Here is a 23,583-nt window from a genome sequence, read left to right on the forward strand (position 1 = left end):
AGAAATTATCTACTTGATTTATACCAATAATATTCTTCAGAGTGATTTTCTTGGCTCAAAAATTTTTCAAATTAACTTTTTCATAGGTGTCGAAACTTCTTAAATTCCGAAACAATTTTAAATTTTCTAAAACATTTCCTTGTTGAATTTTCATAATAATATTTAGAAATTATTCAAATTCCGCGCTAGATAAAATTTATTAATAATAAATCAATAAAAATCCATATCAGTATGTTTAAATAATACATTTATATAATAAATAAAACTAGAATTGCATAGAATGTTAATCTCTTGAGTTACGGATCAGTGAGCAGAGTTAGTACCCCACTAAATTACCTCTACTCATGAGTACTAACTATACACTTCCCATAAGACTCCAGTAATTTGATATTGTTATACACATAAAGAGGCAACCAGTGCTGTGAGTAAATTCTAAGCCAGTAGATCATCTACTAAACGTTTCTCTGTAATTAAACATGTGAGACAGTAATATTAGGTATTAGTAGCGGAATTCAATCTGGCACCTTTGGTATGTTATCTAGAAGCTCATTAGAAGTAACAATCAGAGACAAATTTATCCGTTGTTGATTATTACTATTGCAGTCGAGCCTCTATAACTTAAAATAATTATTTAATCATAATATGAACGTAATCAAGAAGCAAAAAAGTACCTGAACCAAATGAAAAATTTTGTTTTTAAAATTTTAATCTAAATATTTATTCCTGTAACTTGTTGACCTATGGATGAACTATAAATAAAATTACCTAACAATTATTTCACCAACAAAAATAGAAAAAAATTTATTTATAATGTCACATTGTTTTTAGTATTTTATAAATAAATTATCGAACGGTCCTGTACAGTTGCAAGGTCGCGGTCGTTATGACTAAAAATATAACATAAATTACTTTATAATAGAACATTAAGATAATAATAACTAAAACTATGATAGACATGGCATCGCAACAGAATATAAATAGTGAATAATAAATTGAAATCTGTATCGTAACAGATGTTAAAATATAATATTCGTATTTCGTATTGGTATTGTAGAATTGATCTGTTCGATGTCCACACCTGTCTCTCGGTATCTGCCGACGCAATAGTTGGTGAGAGGAACACTGGAATATGATACACAGTTATAGGTATTAGGTATTGGTTGCAGTACACTCTTGTTGTAGTTGTTGCATTGTCTTGTTATGTGTTTTCTATTTCAATTATTCATATCTATTGACAACGACCACGTGCTTTGTTACTCTCATTTTTATTTTATCGAATTTTACTATTTCGATATCAATAGAAATGCATGCATAGAAATTCAATGTAAATCAATTGTTTGACATTTATATTAATTACAATTTATAGTAAGGTAAATATAAATATAAATATAAATATAAATATAATGATGAATTACTTGATTATTTTTACACAGAAGCTTATTAAAAGTTTCCAATCGATTATCTATTACTAAGAGTAATAGATAATACCCTCGGAAACTGACCAATCAGAGGATTTAGGTTCATCAATTTTAAGAGGCTTGAAAAGTTTGAAGCTACTTTGAATTAAGCTTTGAGTGTCTGACTGAACGTTGTCCTACGCGCAATTCTACTTGACGATTTTTGTGTCTTTACAAATTACACGAAAAAAAAAAAAAAAAAAAACTGGTTGGTTCAAGATAAATATTGTTGATAAAAGAACAAAATTATTTTGAACTCGAAACTCTTAATCAAGATAATATTTCATCAGTTGTCTTAATCCAAGAATTTCTTGTTTTAGCATTTATAAATGACATTTGTTTGGGAATAATTAACGCTAAAATATGTGCTTTTAATGATAAAAAAAAGGAATCACTTTTAATGTACTTTTCTTATCAAAATTCCACTCTAGATGTTTGAAATCTACAAAAATATTAAAAATCAGATGTTATAATTTTCTATAAAAGCTCGGTTGCTGTTTAACATACATCCCATTAATTTAATACACTTGAAAAAAATACTTGAAAAAGTATACAAAATTGTTTTTAAGAGAAACATATGTCTTGATTCTAGAAATTTATTTCTGGAAACTTATTTTCTTAACTTAAAAATAACAAAAATTCAAAAATACACTAATAAAAACTTTACTTGATTAAAGAAAAAAATCTTAAACAAAGAAATTCATTTTGAAGTCTTATTATTTTAAATTAAACTGAGAATTCTTTAACTAAAAAATTATTCTTGGCTTAAGTAAATTTTACTTGATTCGATCATTTTTCTGGTTGATTAAAAAAATGAAACTCTTTAAAATTAATTTTTTGGTTTAAGATTTTCCCTTTTAAATCCTCAAATTTTTCAATGTTGAACTATTTCTCTATATCCTCTTCAATTTATTATTTGAAAGCAATTCAAACTGGATATCTCAAAATAAAATTTTAATTTTAAAGAAAATATCTTTCTTAAATAAAATATGTTCATTTTTTTTTTTTAGTATAAAAGCCTTTAAGGGGGATAGCCACTGTGACGCTGGAAAAAATAGGCAATTTTCGGGAATTTTTTTTACTAGGATAATAAAGGAATTTGGGGATCGGGTTTTTTTTGTTTTATAAAGTATATGTTGAGGATAATTCTCCTAAATTTTTATTCAAAAATATTTTGTTATCACAAAGTTATAAACATTTTTGTAGAGCACCAAAAAAATTTCCCCCTCCATTGCCGGTACTGTAACTCAAAAACGGATTATCTGAAACAAAAAAACCAAACGGCATTTTAATCTATAGGAATGTCGCTATCGTCGCACGTAGGGGATTTTGAAAATTTTGATTTGAGAAAAAATGGCGCTATATTGAAAATTTTTCGTCTTTTTCCTCATTTTTTGGACTCAAACAGCCTTAAAAATCTTAAAAATTAAAATTTTCAAAATCCCCTACGTGCGACGATAGCCACTAAGTAGACGAATACGGGGAAACAAAAAATTGAGAATCGGTTCATATTTACGAAAGTTACAGTACCGGAAAGTTTGAAAAAGTCGTTTTGAGAAAAACGCGAGTAAAGTTTTAAGAAGATTCTCGCAACTTTAAAATCTAGTCTTTCACAAAATATTCATACTCACATCAAACTATCAAGTCCTGGGCCATATGAGGGTTCTTCCTCCTTATCTTTAGTATTGACCTTGACTTTTTTTTATTTTTTTACTGGCCGTTTCCATGCGGCTTTCAGCAGCTTTAACCCGAGTAGCGTCGCGCTCAGCGCAGTATGAGTAGAGTGTTGGTCCTACTTTAACATCGAGATTCTCTAATATCTTCAGAGTTGCTAGAGCCCCATCATTGAATGTAATTGTTGAAATATATAAAGCTATTTCAACAATAAGGGAACAAGAAGAATTTGTTTTTGGGGCGAGCTGCCACACTAATGCATTGAAGCTTTCATTATTATTTTGTGTAAACCCACCGACACATCGTTCCAATAACTCTGGATTCGATAGATCTTCATAAATCGGTATTAAAGCTTCCGCAATATCTGCAGGAAGTGGTGGTTTTTCAACTAATGAGTCCAAAGTATTTGTTGCCACAGCTTTTTGAAATTGACACCACGAATTTGCACCTTCAGGACAAAGAAAATGCTGCGGATCTTCGGGTGATGAAAACTTGTGATAAAATGTTTGCCAAATAGCATTATACATCTCATCAACATCATTAGAATGACGTCTGATTGCTAAACCATAATACTTTGTAAATTCATTAATTGCTTTGTCCGTTAATCGACCTTTCCCACCTAAACTTTTCTGTGTATTTTCTTCTTTTCCTGTTTTTGTCTTCTTGTTAGTTCGTTGCTTCTTCAAAGCCCTTAGTCGACTGCCCATTCGTTTTTGCACGTGATTAATACATTCCTTTTTTTTATCTTCACCATGTCCCCATACGGTTTAGCATCACAAATATTTTTATACGTTTTAGTGTCACCATCACCTATATAGTTTACATACTTAACGTTATGTAATAACTCTGATCGCATAAACATCTCTTTTATTCCATCTACCTCCATTTGTCCAGAAGAATTTTCATGGTTTATTGGACAGTCTAGAGCATGGTCTTGCATAAATTGATCGTATTCAGCTGTTCCTTTTTTGAGCTCATTAGCGCACACATCTTACAATAACTGGATTTCATACTTACATCTACGATTTTGCCAGTGAAGTAACCAATTAGAGAAGATATACCAAATGAAGATTTAAACCCTCTTTTCTTCCAACTACCGTCACCGGAGACAGAAATTCCAGGAATGTCATTGGATTTTAAATGCTTGCAGGTTTCTTGGATTTCTTCTTTAGCAGCTTTTTTCAACACTAAATCACAACAGTTTCTAGCTGCATTTCTGATTTGTGTGACCAGACGATCGTAAAAGCTATGGAACATTGGTCGTGGTAAATCCATGAAAGCACAAAATCTTTCAGCTCCAGATAACCCAATACCAATTATCCGCATTGCAAAGATGAAACGGCGATTAATTTCATACGCATTCTTGATGAGTGGACATGAATTTATCAAAACTGGATCACATTTTTGCAATTCACAACTAGTTTAAAACCTAATCCTCGAATACTTGTCTCAGTAAAGTTTACATCACCACCACACTTTTTACACGATACACAGCCACTTAGTAAATTAAATATCGAAAAAATTTATAATTTTGTAGCTAATACTCGAATCAATTGTACAATCAGATTTTTGTGATAATTTCCTCTTGGAAGCACTATCACGTCGTTGAGAGCCAGTATTTTTTCAGTTTCATATCTGTTGAGCGGTCGATTAAATTTTTCCTGTCGTTTGGCAGTTTTCTTTCGTTTTTAATAACTTTACTTTGTTTACGATCCATTATTTAACAAATTTTTTTGTTAAATAAACAAAAAAAGATCAGAAGATTTAAAAAAATAAGTAAGTAAACAATAACGAGTACACTAAGAAACTCAATAAATTAAAGAACGAGTGTGTATTCATACAAAACAACTAAACTATGAGGTACAGTATCTCAACAATAAGAAAAAATATACGTTAAAAGTCAAATAATTGTAACGGTTGACAATCGTGAGGGAAAACAATCGCCAACCCGTACGAATCAAAGACGGAGCGAGCAGGCGACGTTTTCGTCGAAGCGCCGCGCGTAAAACGGTCAATCGACGCGCTCTTATAAAAATGACTATAACTCGAAAACTATTCGGAATTTTTCTATAAAATTTGAAATACATAATTTTGAATATATAAACTTCAGTTTAATGAAAAAAAAAAAAATTTTTTTTCCGAAATTTTACAGTGGCTATCCCCCTTAAAGTGGCTACCAAACCAATTGAATTTTTTTCCTCCAAGTAAACTGTAATTTTTAAAGTACCACACCATAGCGTAATATAGTAATGTAAGCAGGAACGGAGCAAGCACTACAAGTGAATTCCCTGTCAACAATGAAAGAATCATCAATTATGTGGGTGGACGGGTGCTGTATTGAAGATAACGGAATTAAAATAATGTTAATATAAAGGCTTCTTCACTCCAATACCAATTTTAAATCTGCAATCTGCAATAACCAGCTAAGCACTTGGGTTTAAATTTTTACCGAGTTAAAAGCAACTGAAGAAAATAATGAGATTTTGTTTATTGTTTCAGTAAAATGTTTCTTTATGTGTTGTACGTGGGTACAGAAAAACTTTTTAGCCAACGATACACAGCCGAGTGGAATTTTCTTAAGAGCATACACATTGTTCTTGCACTCTCTCATATATACTATTTACTATTTAGTATTTAATATTTGCTTACACATAAATCATCATATTGCAAGCAAGAACGTGATATTTTAAAATGTCAACTTTTTTTGTTCGCTTCATCGTATATTTTGTTCTAGTTCATTATTGAAGAAAATTTATGAATTTAAGATTAGACAGACGATTTTTGAATTTTATTGCCTGACTTTTCATAAACAGGCTTTTAATTTTTTAGCAAAATAAATATTGAACCTCGTCGCACTTAATTTACTAAACTAAAAAAATTAACTATAAAAATGAAATTAATCTTGATCCAATTTAATTTTTATCAACGCAAAGAACTTTTGTTCGCTTCCTGTGGAAAAATTTCAGCATCAATAAAATTTATTATGATTTTTCAATTTTTTTATTTTCGCTGGAAATTCGTAGGTCAATTCAAATATCAAATTACAAAGCAATTGATTATGTAATTAATTAAATTATAAAGAAATGACAGATAGGCTTTTTAGGATGGTCAAATAGTATATTACACTACAAGGGCAGAAAGTTTGAGATTCCTGCACAGCGCGCAGTGCAGGAATCTCAAACTTTCTGCGCGTGTAGTGTATACTATTTTTCTTGCTACCTGGTCGAAAGTACGGAAAAATGACAAGTGTGTACTAAAGATATTGATGCCTGCCCCGACATTTGCGGCACGAGCGAAGCGAGTGCTGCTGGTCGGGGGCAGGCATCAAATACATCTATAAATAAAGGTATAGATTTATAAATTATAAATCAATACAATTTATACAAATTTTTATAAATACATACTTTATTGGCTAAATGAGTGTAGTCCGGTGCATTATTTATGAATGCCATAACCTCGGCCCACGTCAAGACAGCAGATTTCTTAGGCTTATGACCTTTGGCGTTATTTTTAACTAGACCTTTTAATTTATAAAACTTACTGATATCAATATTATCTCTGGCATTCAGCGTCGATTTTAACATAGAATGAATACTCCACGAAGTAGATGGACACAATTTTGTGGATAGACTTTTGAAATAAACAATTAAATTATTTTCCTCAGAATCAGATAAAGCACTTTTATTTTTTTGTTTCCATTTTTTGTAAGTATTATAGACTAGCGTATATTTATCAGCAGATTTCTTGGGTAAAGTGTCAGTTTGCACAATCAATTGTGCTTCCGCATCAAAGCCTCTGGTGACTTCTTCTTTATCGGTTGACTCGTCAGATAATTGGTGATGCATTTTTTTATTTTTATTATAAAATTTTAATCACAATAATTTTCTGAATAGAATTTACCAATAAACATTAGCATTAACTTATTGTAAACAAACTTTGAGGTTATACGAGTGCGAGTAAAAGTAGAGGTTGTGGATACGTGAATCGGGTCTTTGTGGTAGTATTGTAGAGGGAATTTCTCATGTATTGAGTGGCAGTGCACGTGTCTAAGTTTTTACTCCCGCTCAACTAGATGGCGCGCGTACTGCTTGACCGAGGAATAAAAATGAATATTTCTGCCGCGATATCACAGCAGAAGCTACGTACTTTCGACCGAGGTAGTAAGAAAAAATAATTTTCATTTCATAACTTAAAATGTCAAACTTAACTCTCTTGTAACGAGACGATTTATTGACCATGTGCCCTCTGTTGGATTTTTTAACACTTACTAATGAATAATGATATATAAACATATCAGGGCATATAAAAAAATTTTTTCATGAACAAAAAAAAATTTAATTCATCCAAGATGATTATTCTCTCCATAAATATTTTCTTTAATCAGAAAAATTTTACTCTACTCAATAATTAATTTTTTCAATTTGTCCATGATTATTAAACAATAGAAATGTAATCTTACCAAACTTGATATTGCTTTAAATTAGCCAGAAGCAATCATTTGGATCTTCTTTTGTACTTACTTAAAACTAAAACTCGTAAATCCGTTATCCGTTAAATAAAAATCCCAGCGTGAATATCGCCCGAGAGAGTATCAGTCTCGATACTTATTCTCTTATTCTTTATAAGTAATATTACTTCATCCGCAATCATCTTCGTCGCAAAAAGCACTTACATTGTTTTTTTTACTCAACTTTTACTCCGTTATCAATAATCTTCGCGGTTTCATAACTGCAATACTGTAATTTTTTTTCTGTTTCTACCAAATTTTTTTGACGCATTGGAATTTTTAATTTTTTGTTAAAAATCAGCCTTAAGAAATTTTTTACAGAATCATTTTTTCATTGAGAGAAAAAAATAATAATGCATATAAACAAATGATCAATTTTCACAAAAGAATCAAAAATTGTCGATACCGTTAACGACAGAGCGGAAGTATAATACCTTTCAGAATAAAAGACCAAACAAGAATTGAACCTGTCATGTGCAACACAGCGTTGCGTGAAACGTAACTCTAACGATGAGCCGATCGTGTATCCAAGTATATTATACAGATAGATGTGTAAATTTATTTACAGAGCAAACAGTTAATATTTATGTACTCGAGAACTGAATCTGAATATGATTTACTGCGGGAACTGTCGGAAAAAAAGCTCATGTGTTGAGACAGATTCCACACACTTGTTTAGTTAACTTGCGGTATCTATATACATACATATGTATATATATCTTCACAGAAAAAAATATAGCTTGGTAAATATTTCAAGTAAATATTTTTTTCAGAACTCCAGTTTTGTTTCAAAATATTTACATCTCTTAACAACCGGTCTCTACGATTGCAGTTTTATATATTTCTCTCCTGGACAAACAAGAATTTTGAAGAAAACCCTCTATTACGTAATAGATATTTTAATTATCTATTTCGTACGTATATATTTAACATGTAAGTACATATATATTTAAAACTATTTTTGTTCTTGGTTTGAGGTCGGTAAAATTGATTAAAAATAACACCGACTTAATTATTAACCAGTGAATTTTTACAATATTCATATCAAACTCTGGTTATAAAATTAAATACATTTTTTTATTACCAAAATTTTTATTTATAAATATTAGAAATTAACTGAAGTTACAATTATGTACTGAAAATTATTTATCTTCTATAAAAATAATTTTTCTGTGATGATGTCAGGATCATTATATATAATAATCAATTTTTCAATCATAGGAAACTAAGTTATTGTTTTATATCTTCAGTATTTTATCACTAAATGATCGCGTCATCTGGTATTTAAATTTTTATTTGTCCCAAGAAGATATGTTTGTTGGTTTGAGTGTTATATTATATTGTTATTTTGGTCAAAACCTAACTTCTGAAGGAAGCATGAACAGATTTTGAAGCAAGAATATAAAAATGAAAAAAAAAAAATTCTTGGAGCAATAAAATCGACTTTCTTCCTATAAATTTTCTTCTTTCAAGAAAATTTTTTTTCTTTGTATTAATACATCTAGTCGAAACGTAGAATATTATGTAGCGTAGAGAATATATTGCATGCAACATTGTCAGGGATATTTCAGGAAAAATAATGTACGATTATCGAACACGTATCTCGATAAACGGTCTCGTGTTCCCGACACGACCAGGTTTTTTGGCTGATCACCAACTTTATATCACTATCTAGATGTATATTATATATTTCACTACTTAATTTGGATTCGAATGGCCTTCTCTACTTTATTTAGCAGATATGACCTTACTATACGTGCTGGACATATTCACACTCCAGTAATTTTGTCATTAATGGAAGTAGTATTGTTATGAATCGCTAAAAATATTTCGCTATTTTTTACGTGCTCTGGTAACGGGATTATTTTGTTAATGTGTTTGATATACATTTTCAGAGCGACAAGCTTTTCAATATAAATAAAAATCATAATTATACTTGATGCAAATTTGATTAAACCAAATTTTATTGCATTTGTGAAATTGAATTAAATGATGCTCGCTTTTAAAATGAAATTTATCATAAAAAAAAAATTAGTGGGGACATTAAATGAAGAAACTTTAAGTCCGGTATGAAAATAAATTTATCGGTGATTCAATAAGTCCGCATGAATCCTTGTAACTTAATGTTGTGCAATATAAAAATGTACTTTTTAGTCATTTTTTAATAACTTTTTAGCCTGTATGAGAGAACTCGACCCACTTTTTATCAAACGGTCTACTAGTGAGTAGTGATGTTCGCTCTTACTCTCAGCTCACTAGGATTTTCAACCGGCGGATTAAATTTTAATATGCGCATGCCGCAATAATTCTTTGATGTTAATACCCGATCGAATGCCGTTTATATAATTTGAATCTTTGCGCCTTGAGAAAATTGCGGAAAAGGTAATTTATTTTTTAATAGACCAGCTTACTACTTTTATCCAATGTAAGCTCGGTTAAAAATATTGCATGTTAATAAATAAAAATAAAAATGATAATAATAATAGTCTATACATTGAAAAAAAAAAAAAAAAAAATTACCTTGATTCAAGAATTTTTCGCCTTGATTCAAGACAATAAAATTCTTCAAAATAATTTTTTCAGTTCAAAAATTTTTTGTCTTCAATCAAGTTCTTTTTTTTCAGTGTTTTTTTGGGAAAATTTTTCAAGTTCATTTTTTCTGTGTAGTTTTTGGTGCACAAAAAAACAAATTTCTTGCACCAAGAAAATTTTAAGGAAAACAAAAGTTATTTTTAAGCAAGAAGAAATTTTCTTGGCTCAAGAAATTTATTTTATCTCAAGAGACTTTGACTTCATTCAAGAAATTTTCAATCTTCCTTGATATTTTCTTGAGCCAAGAAAATTTACACTCCAGTCAAGAATTTTTTTTTTTCAGCATGGAATGATGAATAGTTTGTTGATTCTATAAGTTTGTCCCGTGAAATTTGTCCAATTTCATAATGAGCAATTGATCCTTAAATAGTAACATTATTTCAATAATTTTTTTCAAAATTACCCAAAGTAAGTATATTATGTTAAAAAATACACAAAATCATTAAGCTAAAGTTTTAATTCATAATTCGTAATTTTTGACAGTCACTGCAGGTTGCTATAAAAAAAAAGTAATAATGATAATAATAATAATAATAATAATAATAATAATAATAATAATAATAATAATAATAATAATAATAATAATAATAATAATAATAATAATAATAATGAAAAAGAGTATTATATCTGAAAATAGCTTACACAAGTTGGCTGTCGGCTGTCGGCAGGACTTAATAAATCGTGGGCGGTGGCTCGAGGAGGTGAATCTTATCGATATCTCGATCGGCATTGCTGCTGCCGATACCTTGACTGCTACGCAAAGTACACCCGTATTATAATGAGCAATAAATAATCGCGAGCGACTTATACACCCTACCTAGTGCTCTCCATACGGTCTTCGTTCTTCGGTCCTGGCTCTTTTATATTGTATTTATATAAATACGTAGCTTGTGTCGACGCGAGTATTAAACTAAAGTGAACAAAAATTAAAGCAACATGATCAGAGTCACTACTAACAACAGTCTCTTCTCCGGAGGAGGACTTTTTTTAAAAATCCCTGTGTCGATATAATATCAGAGAAAGGACAATGACCGCGGGATGTTTTCGTTCGATCGATTTTATCTCCCGTGGATCGATGTCTTTGGACATTTTGAATCGCCGCGTTACTTGCGGAATAAACTGCTGCCCAGCCACGGGCGGTTTGATCGACTGTTAGATTTTCAGATTTTTATGCGCTCAGTTATACTTTTATATTTTTAATTTCTATTCCAGAGTATTTTTATTTTACTATCATTTTCGTTTTATCAAACAAGATAAATAGGCGAGCATTAATCTACAACATTGCTCGATTTTTTTTTCTTAATACGAGATAACCATTCTTTCTTCAAAATGATTAATTGCTAATGTACAGGAATAGATGCATAAATAATTCAATAGTAATATTTTTATTTTTTATTTTACTCCAGTGTGTGCTCATAAAAATGATTTGGTTGAATTATAACAAAAGACAGGATAATTATATATAGAAAAATATGTTGTGGTAATAAATGAGTTTATTTATGGTAATAAATTGATTAGTTATTTTCACCAATTGAACCAATTTGCAATAACAAATCAGTTCGTAATACCGCTTAATCAACCTGTTATCTTAACAACAATCATTTTATTGGGATAGCAATATCTGTTTCTTGTTACAACTAAATTACTTTGTTGCCGTTACTTAGCTGATTTTATTAAAATAACAGAATTTATTTGCTGACTTAAAAAAATAAATTTGTTGCCGTAACTATTAATTATTTTAACAAAATTATTTAGCTAGTTTAGCAACAAAATTTGTATAAGACCAACTAACTAGTTAATGTTACTGCAGGAAATTATTTTTTTGTTAAACTAAAAAAAATCAATTGTCATCCCTTTGAAAGAATTTAGTTGGTTCAACAAACCAATTTATTAATTCAGCGAAACTTTTTTCTTGAACAAAATTAAAGAGTTCTGCTACAATAACAAAACTGTTTTATTGATATAACAATTAAACTAAATTAGTTATTATAACTTATGTTTTTTTATTATTACATATGATTTGTTTTCTCTACACTAACATAACAATTTTTTACCACAACTAGCTTTATGTTGTTTTAACAAAAAATTTTTTCAGTATGAAATTTGCTCTATTTATTTATAGCAAAACTGTTACTTAACTCCGTTAAATTTAACGTATCGAACAAACGGTTTTAAAAATTTCCATATTCTCAAGTTACCGGTACGTTTTTATGGAAAATAAATAAACAAAATAAATACAACACACATAAATATACTCACATGTATAAAGTAAATTTATTCAAAACGGAAGCGAGATCTCACAAGTCCTGACGTCCAAAGGCAGGTGGATCCACGATCGCTCGAGGTATTTATATTAGCATACGCCGACTTAACTTGTAGAGCCTCATATCAAGAAACTACATGAATATTCTGCCGGTGCCAATGCCTATGTACATTATCTATGTGACTATTAACTCTATACACATACTTAAACCCGTAATTACTACCTTATATATACATATATACGTCAGTTAATCTTGAAAGTAACCATTAGGAAAAAATTCCTCAATTAAATTCAAAGTAATCAATTTGTTAAAAAGCTCTTAAGAGCTTTTTTTCTGTTAATTTACAAAATTGGTTAATATAATTTTATCCCAAGTATTTTTTCACTCAAATTATCAATATAAAACAAATTTTCACTCTAACAACATTTACATAATAAGTTTGACAAAAATAAAAGAAAATTGTAAAATTTAAGGGATGTCCTTTAACCTTGAATAGCTTTTGGAAGAGTAAATTTATTGAAAAATCATAAAAGACCTTTTTTTTTTAGATCGTTTAATTTTCTAAAAAATACATGAATCACATTTTTTAGTACGTTGTTTCTTGAACGAGTTATAAAATGTGAAATTTAAAAAAATGTTTTTCCATGTTACTTAAATAAAAAATAAGCAAAACTTTAAAACTAAAAAAAATTGCATGTTACCAATAAAAAAATAATTAACTTAATTCAATAAAAAAAAAAACTGGACCTAAAAAAATTGTTTTGAAATTTTTCTTGATTTGTGTAAATTTAACTTGGTTGAATAATTTTTATTTTTTCAAGACAAAATTTTTACACGACTCATAATGCGAAGCATGAGAGTGCTTTACATCATAAAAAAAAATTCTTTGAGAGAATTGTAGGTCACCGAATGCGAATGACTAGGTAATTCAGTGTCGTTTATTTACAATTAATAAAATAAAACAAAAACCAGAAGATTGTATATCTATATGTATTGTGTACATTTATCCAACTAGAGGCGCTTACGCATTATCGCGCTATTTCAGCTGTTTTATACACAGAAAGAAAAATTTCTTGACTCAAGAAAATTTTCGGGTGCCTGAAGGAAGACCGAAATTGTGTTGGCCGAAGTAAAATTTTTCTTGAGATCCTATTCTTAGTGGAAGTTATTTTTTCTTAATTCAAATTATCATAAATACTTGATACAATAAATTTTTATACTTGATCAAGATTTTTAAATACTTTAGAGAAGCAACATCACCTACTTCAGCTGAGAAAATTTTTCTCTTGAATATTTGATACCCATTTTATATTATTTTAGCGTGCAATTATACATATTGAATGAAAAAAAAAGATTCAATATTATTTGATCTTCCCATTTGACATATTAATCAATAACAATATTAATGAAAATTTACTTCTATCGAGATATTTAATTTTTTGGAGCAAGAGAGAAATTTTCTCAAGACAAGAAAATTCACTTCTATCAAGAATTAAATTTTTTGGAGCAAGAGGCTGAATTTTCTCAAAACAAGAAGATTTTCTTGACTTAAATGAATTTTCTTGGATCAAAATACGTATTTTTTAAAGCAAGAGAATTAATTTTGTTGAAATAAGTGAAATTTCTTGTGTCTAAAAAAAATTTTTTTTTCGCTCAAGAAAATAATTAGGAAGAAAAATATTTTCTTGGCTTGAGTGAACCTTTGTTCGGTGTATATTTTTTTTTATATTGTTTATTTTATTAATATTTCATAATCAAATGAGCATTATGACTTGTGCACTTTTGGATTTTCCAAACTTTTTTAAAACTATTTTCTTGATTAAAAAAAAATTTTTTGAATAATCTTCACAATAAATGATAATAAAATTTCGGTCTACTGATACACAAAAGTATTAGTGTATAATAAACTAGACATATACCAAATAAAGAGTGATATATTGGTCACGTAGAATTAAGTAGGTATAACTCGAACGAACCGGCATGTAATGTTATTGCATCGAATCGAATACAAAACAATCTAAAGTATAAGGACTTATCGTGCTGTTGGTAGTTACACAGATAGAAAGAACTATTACAGCAGAACAGTAGTATACTAGTATAGTCTGGATGTTCAATAGAACACAATGTTGCATAATTGCTGCCGGACGATGGTTGACCAGTTTGTCGTTACGTGGGAACGACTTATAACTGTTTTAAGAGCAGCATATATGTATATATGCAATATAGACTTATATCACACAAAGACACAGTTTCCTGAGTAGCTAGTTGTGTAGAGTGTGTATATAGTTTAAGAAAATTTCGACATGACAACCGACCACCTATGGCTTCTATATGAAAATAATCGTTATCGTTAAAGGAGATGCCGTTATACAAGAGTCGATTGTTCCGTTAAAACTCTGGTCCTGATCAAATCTACAATTCTAATGTTTATTCCATGGACAATAAGCTAAACATTCAGCTAATTTGTCCGCTACTAGAACCAGAAGTAGTAGAAGTTGTTCGCGTTCTTGTTGCTGTTGTTCTTGTTGTAGACAAGACTAGTAAAACAGTTGTTGAGCGCACCACTACGCAAAATAAATATTCTAATGCTAATACAACGAGAATGGTAATTTAAGATCGATCTAACGTATCACAATCGACAATTTAGTTAATTGTCATCGTTGACTTTTCATTATTGTCGTCTTTTTTTAATATCAATAATAGTCAATTATTTTCGAGATATCTAATCAAACTAATCTTTTTATTGTTGCATAATTTTATTTCTAATAAAAGAAAATTGTAAGGAGGCTATTTTAAAAAATTGGATCCTCGAGTGGCTTCTGAAGTGCTTCGACAGCGAGAAATAATCCCGGATAATAGTTACAAAATAAATTTTAAAGCTTAGGGTTTTCTAATTGTCAGATTTGGAGACTTAAATTTTGCACTTAAAAAAAATAGACATTTGTTTAAAAAAAGAGCTTTTAGGGTTTATTTTTATTGCACATTTTATAATATTATTAACAATTAATTTTATTGGGAAAAAAATTATAATCACACACAATTTCCAAAGATCAAGACAACACGGAGAAAATATTTTTTTATTGTAATTCTATTATTCGATCCCTAGATATTCCCGAAATCTAATTGGAAAATTATTTATAGTACTGTCCCGTAGGACAAGTGTCAATTCGTCAAGATTGACGTCAGTGGATTATTATAAATTTTTTTATAAAAATTTTCAGATGAATAACTCTAAATATTAATTTAAAAATAATTTCTCTGAGAGTTTACTCTAAATTTTAAAATTGGTACACATTGTGTAGTCGAAAAAGTTTGAATAAAAACAACCTCAGCCCTCGAGAAAAAAAAAAAAAAAAAAAAAGTTGAAAGCAAATATTTTTACAGCAAGCGAAACAATTCTTTGGGTAAAAAAAAAGTTAGGAAAATATTTTCACTCGCTGTTCCATGCAATAACCAAGTACGTCGTTTCACTTAAACTTATATACTCCAGACTTTGAATGAGAAAAGACAGTCGATTTGCTTCCGAGTTAGATAATAACAGTTCAACCTCAGTACTTTGTTGAATCGGACATACTTTTGAGATAAATACTCAGATGGAAAGTTTAAATAAACTCTTTATCTAATTAACTGAATTATATATTATAAGTTTTTTTACTACCGCGAAATAAAAATATTCGAAGTAAAATTAAAGATGAATTAGAATTATTTCTATGTAGTTGAAAAAAAAAATTTACTTTTAAAACAGTTCTCTCGATACTGCAAGAGTCGAATGTAATTTTTATTGGTTATTACAATCTTATTCTCTGAATCTGTACACGGAAAAAAATTTCTGGGAAAATTTACGAGACAACTGTTGAAAAGCTAGGCTATACATTCACTACTAATAATTGTCAAATATTTTAGAAAAAAATTTACTATTTATTTACGAAATTTTACAAGTTACTATCGTAATTTCACCAGATAATTATTGTATTAAATTCGATTAGAAAAAATATGATATTACTTTTGTAAAAAGACGAGATTAAAAATTTCCAGTGCTGCCTCCCCTTCCTCCTACTACATCACGAAAAAAATTTCATAAAAATTAGAAATATCAGTCCCACAAAAATAAAATAATTTATCTCCATATAGGTTGAGAATAAAAATAAATAAATACACAGAAAAAAAGGTTCACTTGAGCCAAGAAAATATTTTTCTTCCTAATTATTTTCTTGAGTAAAAAAAAAAATTTTTTTTGACACAAGAAATTTCACTTATTCCAACAAAATTAATTCTCTTGCTTTAAGAAATACGTATCTTGATCTAAGAAAATTGATTTAAGTCAAGAAAATCTTCTTGTTTCGAGAAAATTCAGTCCCCTGCTCCAAAAAATTTAGTTCTTGATAGAAGTGAATTTTCTTGTCTTGAGAAAATTTCTCTCTTGCTCCAAAAAATTAAATATCTCGATAGAAGTAAATTTTCATTAATATTTATATTGATTAACATGTCAAAGAAAATTTTTTTCTCAGCTGACGTAGGTGGTGCTGCTTCCCTACAGTATATAAAAATCTTGATCAAATATAAAAATTTATTATATCAAGTATTTATGATAATTTGAATTAACAAAAAATTACTTCCACCAAGAATAGAATTTCAAGAAAAATTTTTACTTCAGCCAACACAACTTCAGTCTTCAGTGTCTTCAGGCACCCTAAAATTTTCTTGAACCAAGAATTTTGTTCTCCAGTCAAGAAATTTTTCTTTCTGTGTAATAAAAGTCAATTTGTATGATAATAAATTTTTTATCGTATTAATCATTGACTTAACTACTACAAAAGTGTTCATTCTCAAGAACTTAATTATTTTTTCACTATAAAACTCAAAATTTTAATTTTATTTTTTACCCATTTCTAACGGATTCGCTACTTAGAGTTAAATTTCTAAATTTATCTAGTGAAAAATTGAAGTATCTAATTGCAAAAAATTTAGTGCTTTTATAACATATATCTTGACTTGGTAATCTAAGAAAGTTTAATGTAAAACATATATAGACATTCACGTTCTAAAATACATAACAATATTATGCAGCTGATATGAAAAATGTAGAGGTCAAATTATTTAATAACTATTTTTAAATAAATATTTTCATTTTTAACCAATCTAAAAATCATATCGTTTCAACTGCCTGCTATAAAATTTTTTAAATATGGGTTACGTTATCTAAGAACGTGAGTCCCGATACATTTTTCCTGTGGGGGTGTGTAATAAAAAAAGCACAATAACTCAACCGATCAATTATATAGTTAGTATATCAACATTGTGATCGTTAATTATCATTAAATTCTAAACACCGTTTTTTTGGTGTAAAAATGACCGATTCCCATTAAGTAGATTATGCAATTAAATAAATGAAATCGCTTAATTAAGATTTCTCAATTACCGAGTTACGATGTAAACAGTTAACTTAACTCAATACTAAATATAAAAAAAGCCAATCGTAAATAAACTCTGTATAGAGATAGAGTGCATATAATAGCACTAGAAAGTTTATAAACCGTGGCCATTTCTCCAAGGCGTGTCTTGTCTACAAAGGTCACCGAGGCCAAGCCAGTGTAATTTTATCAACTGAAATAAGGTAACCAAAAAAATGAAAAAATATTTAGCTCAGCCTTCGAATGATTACCAGCTCCAATCTGTGGGATATAATCGTGTCTAACAGTTTGGATTTTTATATGAGATTCTATAACTATCCAAACGACGCAAACTGAAAGGATAAATGAATGCACTCAGACAGAATTGCAGGAGATCGATGGAAACTTAACTTGGCCTCGTGACGCCACCGTGCCAGAGTAATAGCCGGGAGCTCGAATAGAATATACAAATAAAAGTGTAAACTTATATCCTAAGAACTAAACGTCCATACTCTTACTTATTCTCCAGCTCAGTTGAATATAAAATACAGACTTTCGACTTCAACGAGAGAACTCAGTGACCTGACCTTCTTTATATTTTTTATATAGTTTTATTTCCAACCCGCTGTATAGTAGTAGTAACGCCGCGATACTTTACTATCCTGTGTAGTACTTTATACTGTACCCTTTTATGTACGCTTTAAAGATAAACGTTTACCTTATTTTTTTATTTTTTTTATTTTTATTTATTTTGCTATTGCTACTTTACTATTTTCTGTTTGCAAAGAATGACCGCGGTATTAGATTTGTTTTATTAAATGAAGAGTATTATATTAAGGTAATTGGCCAGTTAATGAGTTGCATTCAACTTCTTATGAATTACAAAACATTTATTATATAAATATAATAATTTGGATTTAAATGAGCCGTTTAATTAGAGAGGACGAGCATGAATGCGCGAATTAAGTTGAGTAATTATTGGAAATTAATGGAGCTTTCAAAAAAATTAATGCTTCTGATTTTTAATCTGTAATTGGACATTTAACTTTTGGGAAGCAGCGATTTAGTTTGGATTTATTGCGAGAGTGGAAAATATTTTATGGATGTACCCGCGGGCTATAATAGAAATTTCGAATCGAAGATCTGAACAACTTTAATCATGACAACTCTTATAAAAATTATTTGGTTGAATTATAACAAAAGACAGGATTATAGCAAAATATTTTGTGGTAATAAATGAGTTTATTTATGGTAATTAATTGATTAGTTATTTTCACCAAGTGAGCCAAGTTGCAACAACAAATCAGTTTGTAATCCCGCTTAATCAATCTGTTGTCTTAACCACAATCATTTTGTTGGGAAAACAATATCTGTTTATTGTTACAACTAAATTATTTTGTTACCATTATTTAGCTGATTTTATTAAAATAACAGAATTTATTTGTTGACTAAAAAAATAAATTTTTTGGCATAACAAAATAAATCTGTTCCTGTAACTGTTAATTATTTTAACAAAATTATTTAGCTAGTTCAGCAACAAAATTTGTAAGACCAACTAACTAATTAATGTTACTGCAACAAATTATTTTTTGTTAAACTGAACTAAAAAAATAATTGTTATTCCTTTGAGAGAATTTAGATGGTTCAACAAATCGATTTGTTATTCAGTGAAACTTTTTTGTTGAATAAAACTAAAGAGTTCTGCTGCAATAACAAAACTGTTTTATTGATATAAAACAAATAAATTAAATTAGTTATTATAACTTTTGTTTTTTTATTATTACATGTGATTTGTTGTCTCTACACTAACATAACAATTTTTTACCACGACTATGTTGTTTTAACAAAAAATTTTTTCAGTGCAAAATAGAATTTTAAAATTAATGTTCAAGAGATTCATAGAACTACTTCACGAAATTTTAGATCATCTCTTTAATGTAAAAAAATAAAATTTCTCCAGAGAAGCAAGTGATAATAATGTCAAGTGTAAATTTTTCAGAAACACTCGTACACTTTTGTTCTCTATATTCTGTTTTCATTTAAAAAAAAAAAAATTTATTCATCAACAAACAAGAGAAATGTACAACATAATATGAAATATTAAAATGGTAAAGCTAGTGCTTCAGACTTCAGACAAGGTGGATATAACTTTATTAAGAAAAGAGGAAAAACTAGCGGAAAATGAATATAAAAAATAATATCTAGCGGTCATAGAGGAGATATAAGGTGTTGTGTAGGTACTAAAGTAGGTACTAACTATTATCAATGTTCGTCATCGTTGTCGCCGTATTATACGCGGTATCTAGCATCGTAGTATCATACGTGAGTGGGTATAGACGGCAGACTAGACGGTGGGTACCTATGTCAAGAGTCACCTATCTATGTACCCGTGGAAGTGGATATTCTGCCTAGTATACATAATATTATTATATTATGAGAAACTAAGACTCAACGACGCGTACACGCGTGTTATATACTGTCTAGGTGAGAAACACCCTCCGGCAAAAGAGTAACCAAAGATTGCGAGGATACGATAGCATTGTTTCACCTAACTCATCCGGAAAACTTTTACTCACCTCAGGTTGCCGGGAATTACAACTTTTTAATAAATTTTATTCTTTTTTTTTTTTTTTTTTTTATTTATTATCATTCACTATCAATAACCAAATATTTGCATAATTCAATGTTATTTATGTTATTTCGTATTTGTATTCAACTTTTCTCATTTTAAGTTATGAAACATTTTATTTATTAATCAAGCTGTAAAAAATTTTTTTTTAAAAAGTAAAACTTTTAACTTTATACAAATTGATTAAGAAATTTTTATTACAAGACTATTATTATACAAATGACTCGTTATTAGTTAAAAATTTTCTAAAAATAAAGTTAAGAAGAAATCTTCAAGAAAATTTTATCAGATATTTATAATTTTACACAAAAATTTCTGAAAATTTACTTTTAATGAAATAAAAAAAAAAATTCTTTGAAATAGGTTTACAAGAATTTTTAATTGAAAATTCTATTTTAATATAAAAATTGTCAGTAATTTGAAATGTTTAGAAATTATTTAGAGAAATCAATAGACGATAAGTTCAGAGTAATGGACGAAGTTTTCAAATATAAAGACCATTAGTTTAAAAAAATGAATTAAAATTAACAAAAATTTGACTATAAATTTAAAAAAGTTTCATCGCAATGACTATTAAAAAAAGTATAATTATAATTTATTGTTAAAAAAAATGAAACTCGGTAATTGAGTAAAAATTTATGGTGTAAATTAGCAGTAAATATCAGTAACTGCAATAACAACATTGAATTAGTAATAAAGTAGAGGAAACAACGTAACAATAATTGTAACCGAGGGATGTTTAAAGTAAGTTTAAGTGTCTCAATGAATAATCGAGAACAAGCGGGAATGGACAGCGCAATTGATTAAGCACTGTTGGAAAGTTGCTCGCGAAAATACAGACTAGTACCAAATACATACTACATACTACATACTACATACGAAAACTACATACATATATATATAGACCCGAAATATATTTTAGCAAACCAGTATAGTGCACGAATGTATACCAAAGAGTGCCAGACCCCCTTGGGTACTTTTGCGGCTTCTCAGACAAGACTGAGCGTAACTTTCTTTCACAGGCGCCGCTGTATGTACCTCCAAGCAAGAGCAAGACCACTTGCTTTTTATTGTTATCATTATTATTGTTTTATCTCCGTTTCACGACTATTTGGGTCACTGTCTCGGTACGGGTTATCTCACCGAGAATATTATCTTTTTCCCGCGGGTTGTGTTATTATTTTTATTTTTTCTAAATAAATAATAATATTTTAATTAATTCATGCTTTGTTTTTTCTTTTGCAGGCACCCTTGACTATCTGGGTCTTTTTTTCGCTGTGTCTGATTCTACCTCAAAATGTTCTTTCAAAACCTGGTGAGTTTTTTTATGTTTATATCAAAATTATAAATTTCATTTATTGTTTTTCTTGTTGTTCTAAATTTTTTTACGTCACTAATTAAATTGCGGTGTTTTGACCCAGATTTTATGAAAGCTTTTTTTTAATTTTTTTTTTATTTTTAATGAATATTCTTCTGAGATCTTGAATTTTTCCGCACATTTTAGAAGATGTTGAAGGGGAAGGATAATAAAATGTTAAATTAATTCAAGATTATTAAACTCTTGAAAATTATGTTCTCGGTTCAAAATTTTTCCTCGAATAAAATTAATTTTTTTATTAGTCTATACTTATGAAATTTTTTATATACTTGATAATTTTCCAATAAAAAAAAAAAAATAATAATAGTTTTACTTATATAAAAAAAACTTTATACGCATCCAGACAATTTAAAATATTAAAAACTTCATCGTCTTTTTATAAAACAATACAAACGATCAATAATATTCTCACTCCAAGGATTTTAATTCTTAAAATGATTTAAAAAATGAACGAAAATTGTCTCGAGACACTTCGATGTCTGTCGATAAGAATAGTTAAAAAAAAAATCGATAATTAAATTCATAAAAAATTTACCTAAGGTCACAAGCTTAAAAAAAAAAGTAAAAAAACACAGATTACCATTTAAAATACATAATACAAGAGGAAAAAAAATATTCAACATGTTTTTTGCGTGTAAGTTGAGATATGTCGGGGGTTGAAGTTCTATTTAATTCCCGAATTTTAAAATAAACATCTTCGTAGAGATGTACTCGTGTTTTGTTAACAAATACGTTACACGGGGCGGATTTTATGTTAATTAAATTTGAATCACAATATTAGATTTTCCGCATGGTGTAGTTCTGTCGGAACCACAAAATATTTATGCTGTGAATGATGAATCTATCCAGCATCTAATAATAATCTGTAAGCCGTGATCTGCTTTGTATTTCAAGGATTCTGATCCTGCAGCTGGCCAGACGTCAAGGCAAAAGTTCGTCAGATATTAGACGATATCAAACGTTGAAACAAACTATTCTGCTAGTATAGTTACAGTGCACTTTACACGCCCCGGCTGATTTAAGTCCTTGTGCAATATTCCCGATGTGTATCAACAAGCTATAGCTATATATAGGTATTTTATTCCGGATTACATGTATGCACAATATTGCGCCGAAAGATATCGTGGGAATGGACCTCCACTATCGGATTGTTTCACGTCCATTTCTATTCCCATTTTATCATAAATACCACGCTTTTATTTCTTTCATATATATTTTTTTTTTGTTATACTTTTTCTACGACATGTTTCATGTTATGTGTATTTTTATCTGCAAGGACTTATATATTTGTCGGGAATAATACGCTGTTTATATGCTTTTATGTCGTATGAATAAATAACAATATTGGCTGACTAATAAAAAAAATTCTCACCTATTCACGTCTCGTTTGGAAAATTGCTAGTTTTAAATTCGAATAAATTCATGCTCCGAAGGACAAAATAGTGTTTTAAATAAAATGCAAACAAATTGGTAAATATGAGTCTCAATATAAATCGACTCGAGTATTAATTAACTGGTTCATAGAATTTTTATGCTGGTAAAGCAACTAAATGCTCTATTTTGATTGCTATATTAATTTTTATTCTTTCATGAATATTTAAAGAGTTTAACAAAATTGAATAAAAAAAAGAAAGAATGATTGTAAAATTACTTGGTATTTAGATGGTTGAAATTTCTTAGATTTTTTTCAAA

General features: G+C 28.9%; 2 protein-coding genes across 2 annotated transcripts in view; one reads left to right on the forward strand and one right to left on the reverse strand.

Moving 5' to 3' along the window:
* Cad99c (cadherin 99C) overlaps window positions 1-23,583 on the forward strand; it is a 117,379-nt gene that overhangs the window by 61,447 nt on the left and 32,349 nt on the right. The window contains exon 2 of the mRNA XM_074237450.1: window positions 21,759-21,828. Within this exon, the coding sequence (XP_074093551.1) occupies window positions 21,759-21,828 (70 nt within the window). The remainder of the gene's footprint in view (window positions 1-21,758; window positions 21,829-23,583) is intronic.
* On the reverse strand, window positions 2,509-3,847 carry LOC141524133 (uncharacterized). The gene is made up of 2 exons (XM_074237801.1): window positions 3,089-3,847; window positions 2,509-2,719 (listed from the first exon to the last, which is right to left on the reverse strand). The coding sequence occupies exon 1, from the start codon at window positions 3,836-3,838 to the stop codon at window positions 3,137-3,139; it is 702 nt and encodes a 233-aa protein (XP_074093902.1). The 5' UTR covers window positions 3,839-3,847; the 3' UTR covers window positions 2,509-2,719; window positions 3,089-3,136.

The sequence above is a fragment of the Cotesia typhae genome, unplaced genomic scaffold (assembly GCF_013202065.1).
Source record: "Cotesia typhae breed Kobodo isofemale line unplaced genomic scaffold, CoteBio_Ctyphae contig_22, whole genome shotgun sequence".
Lineage (NCBI taxonomy): Eukaryota > Metazoa > Arthropoda > Insecta > Hymenoptera > Braconidae > Cotesia > Cotesia typhae.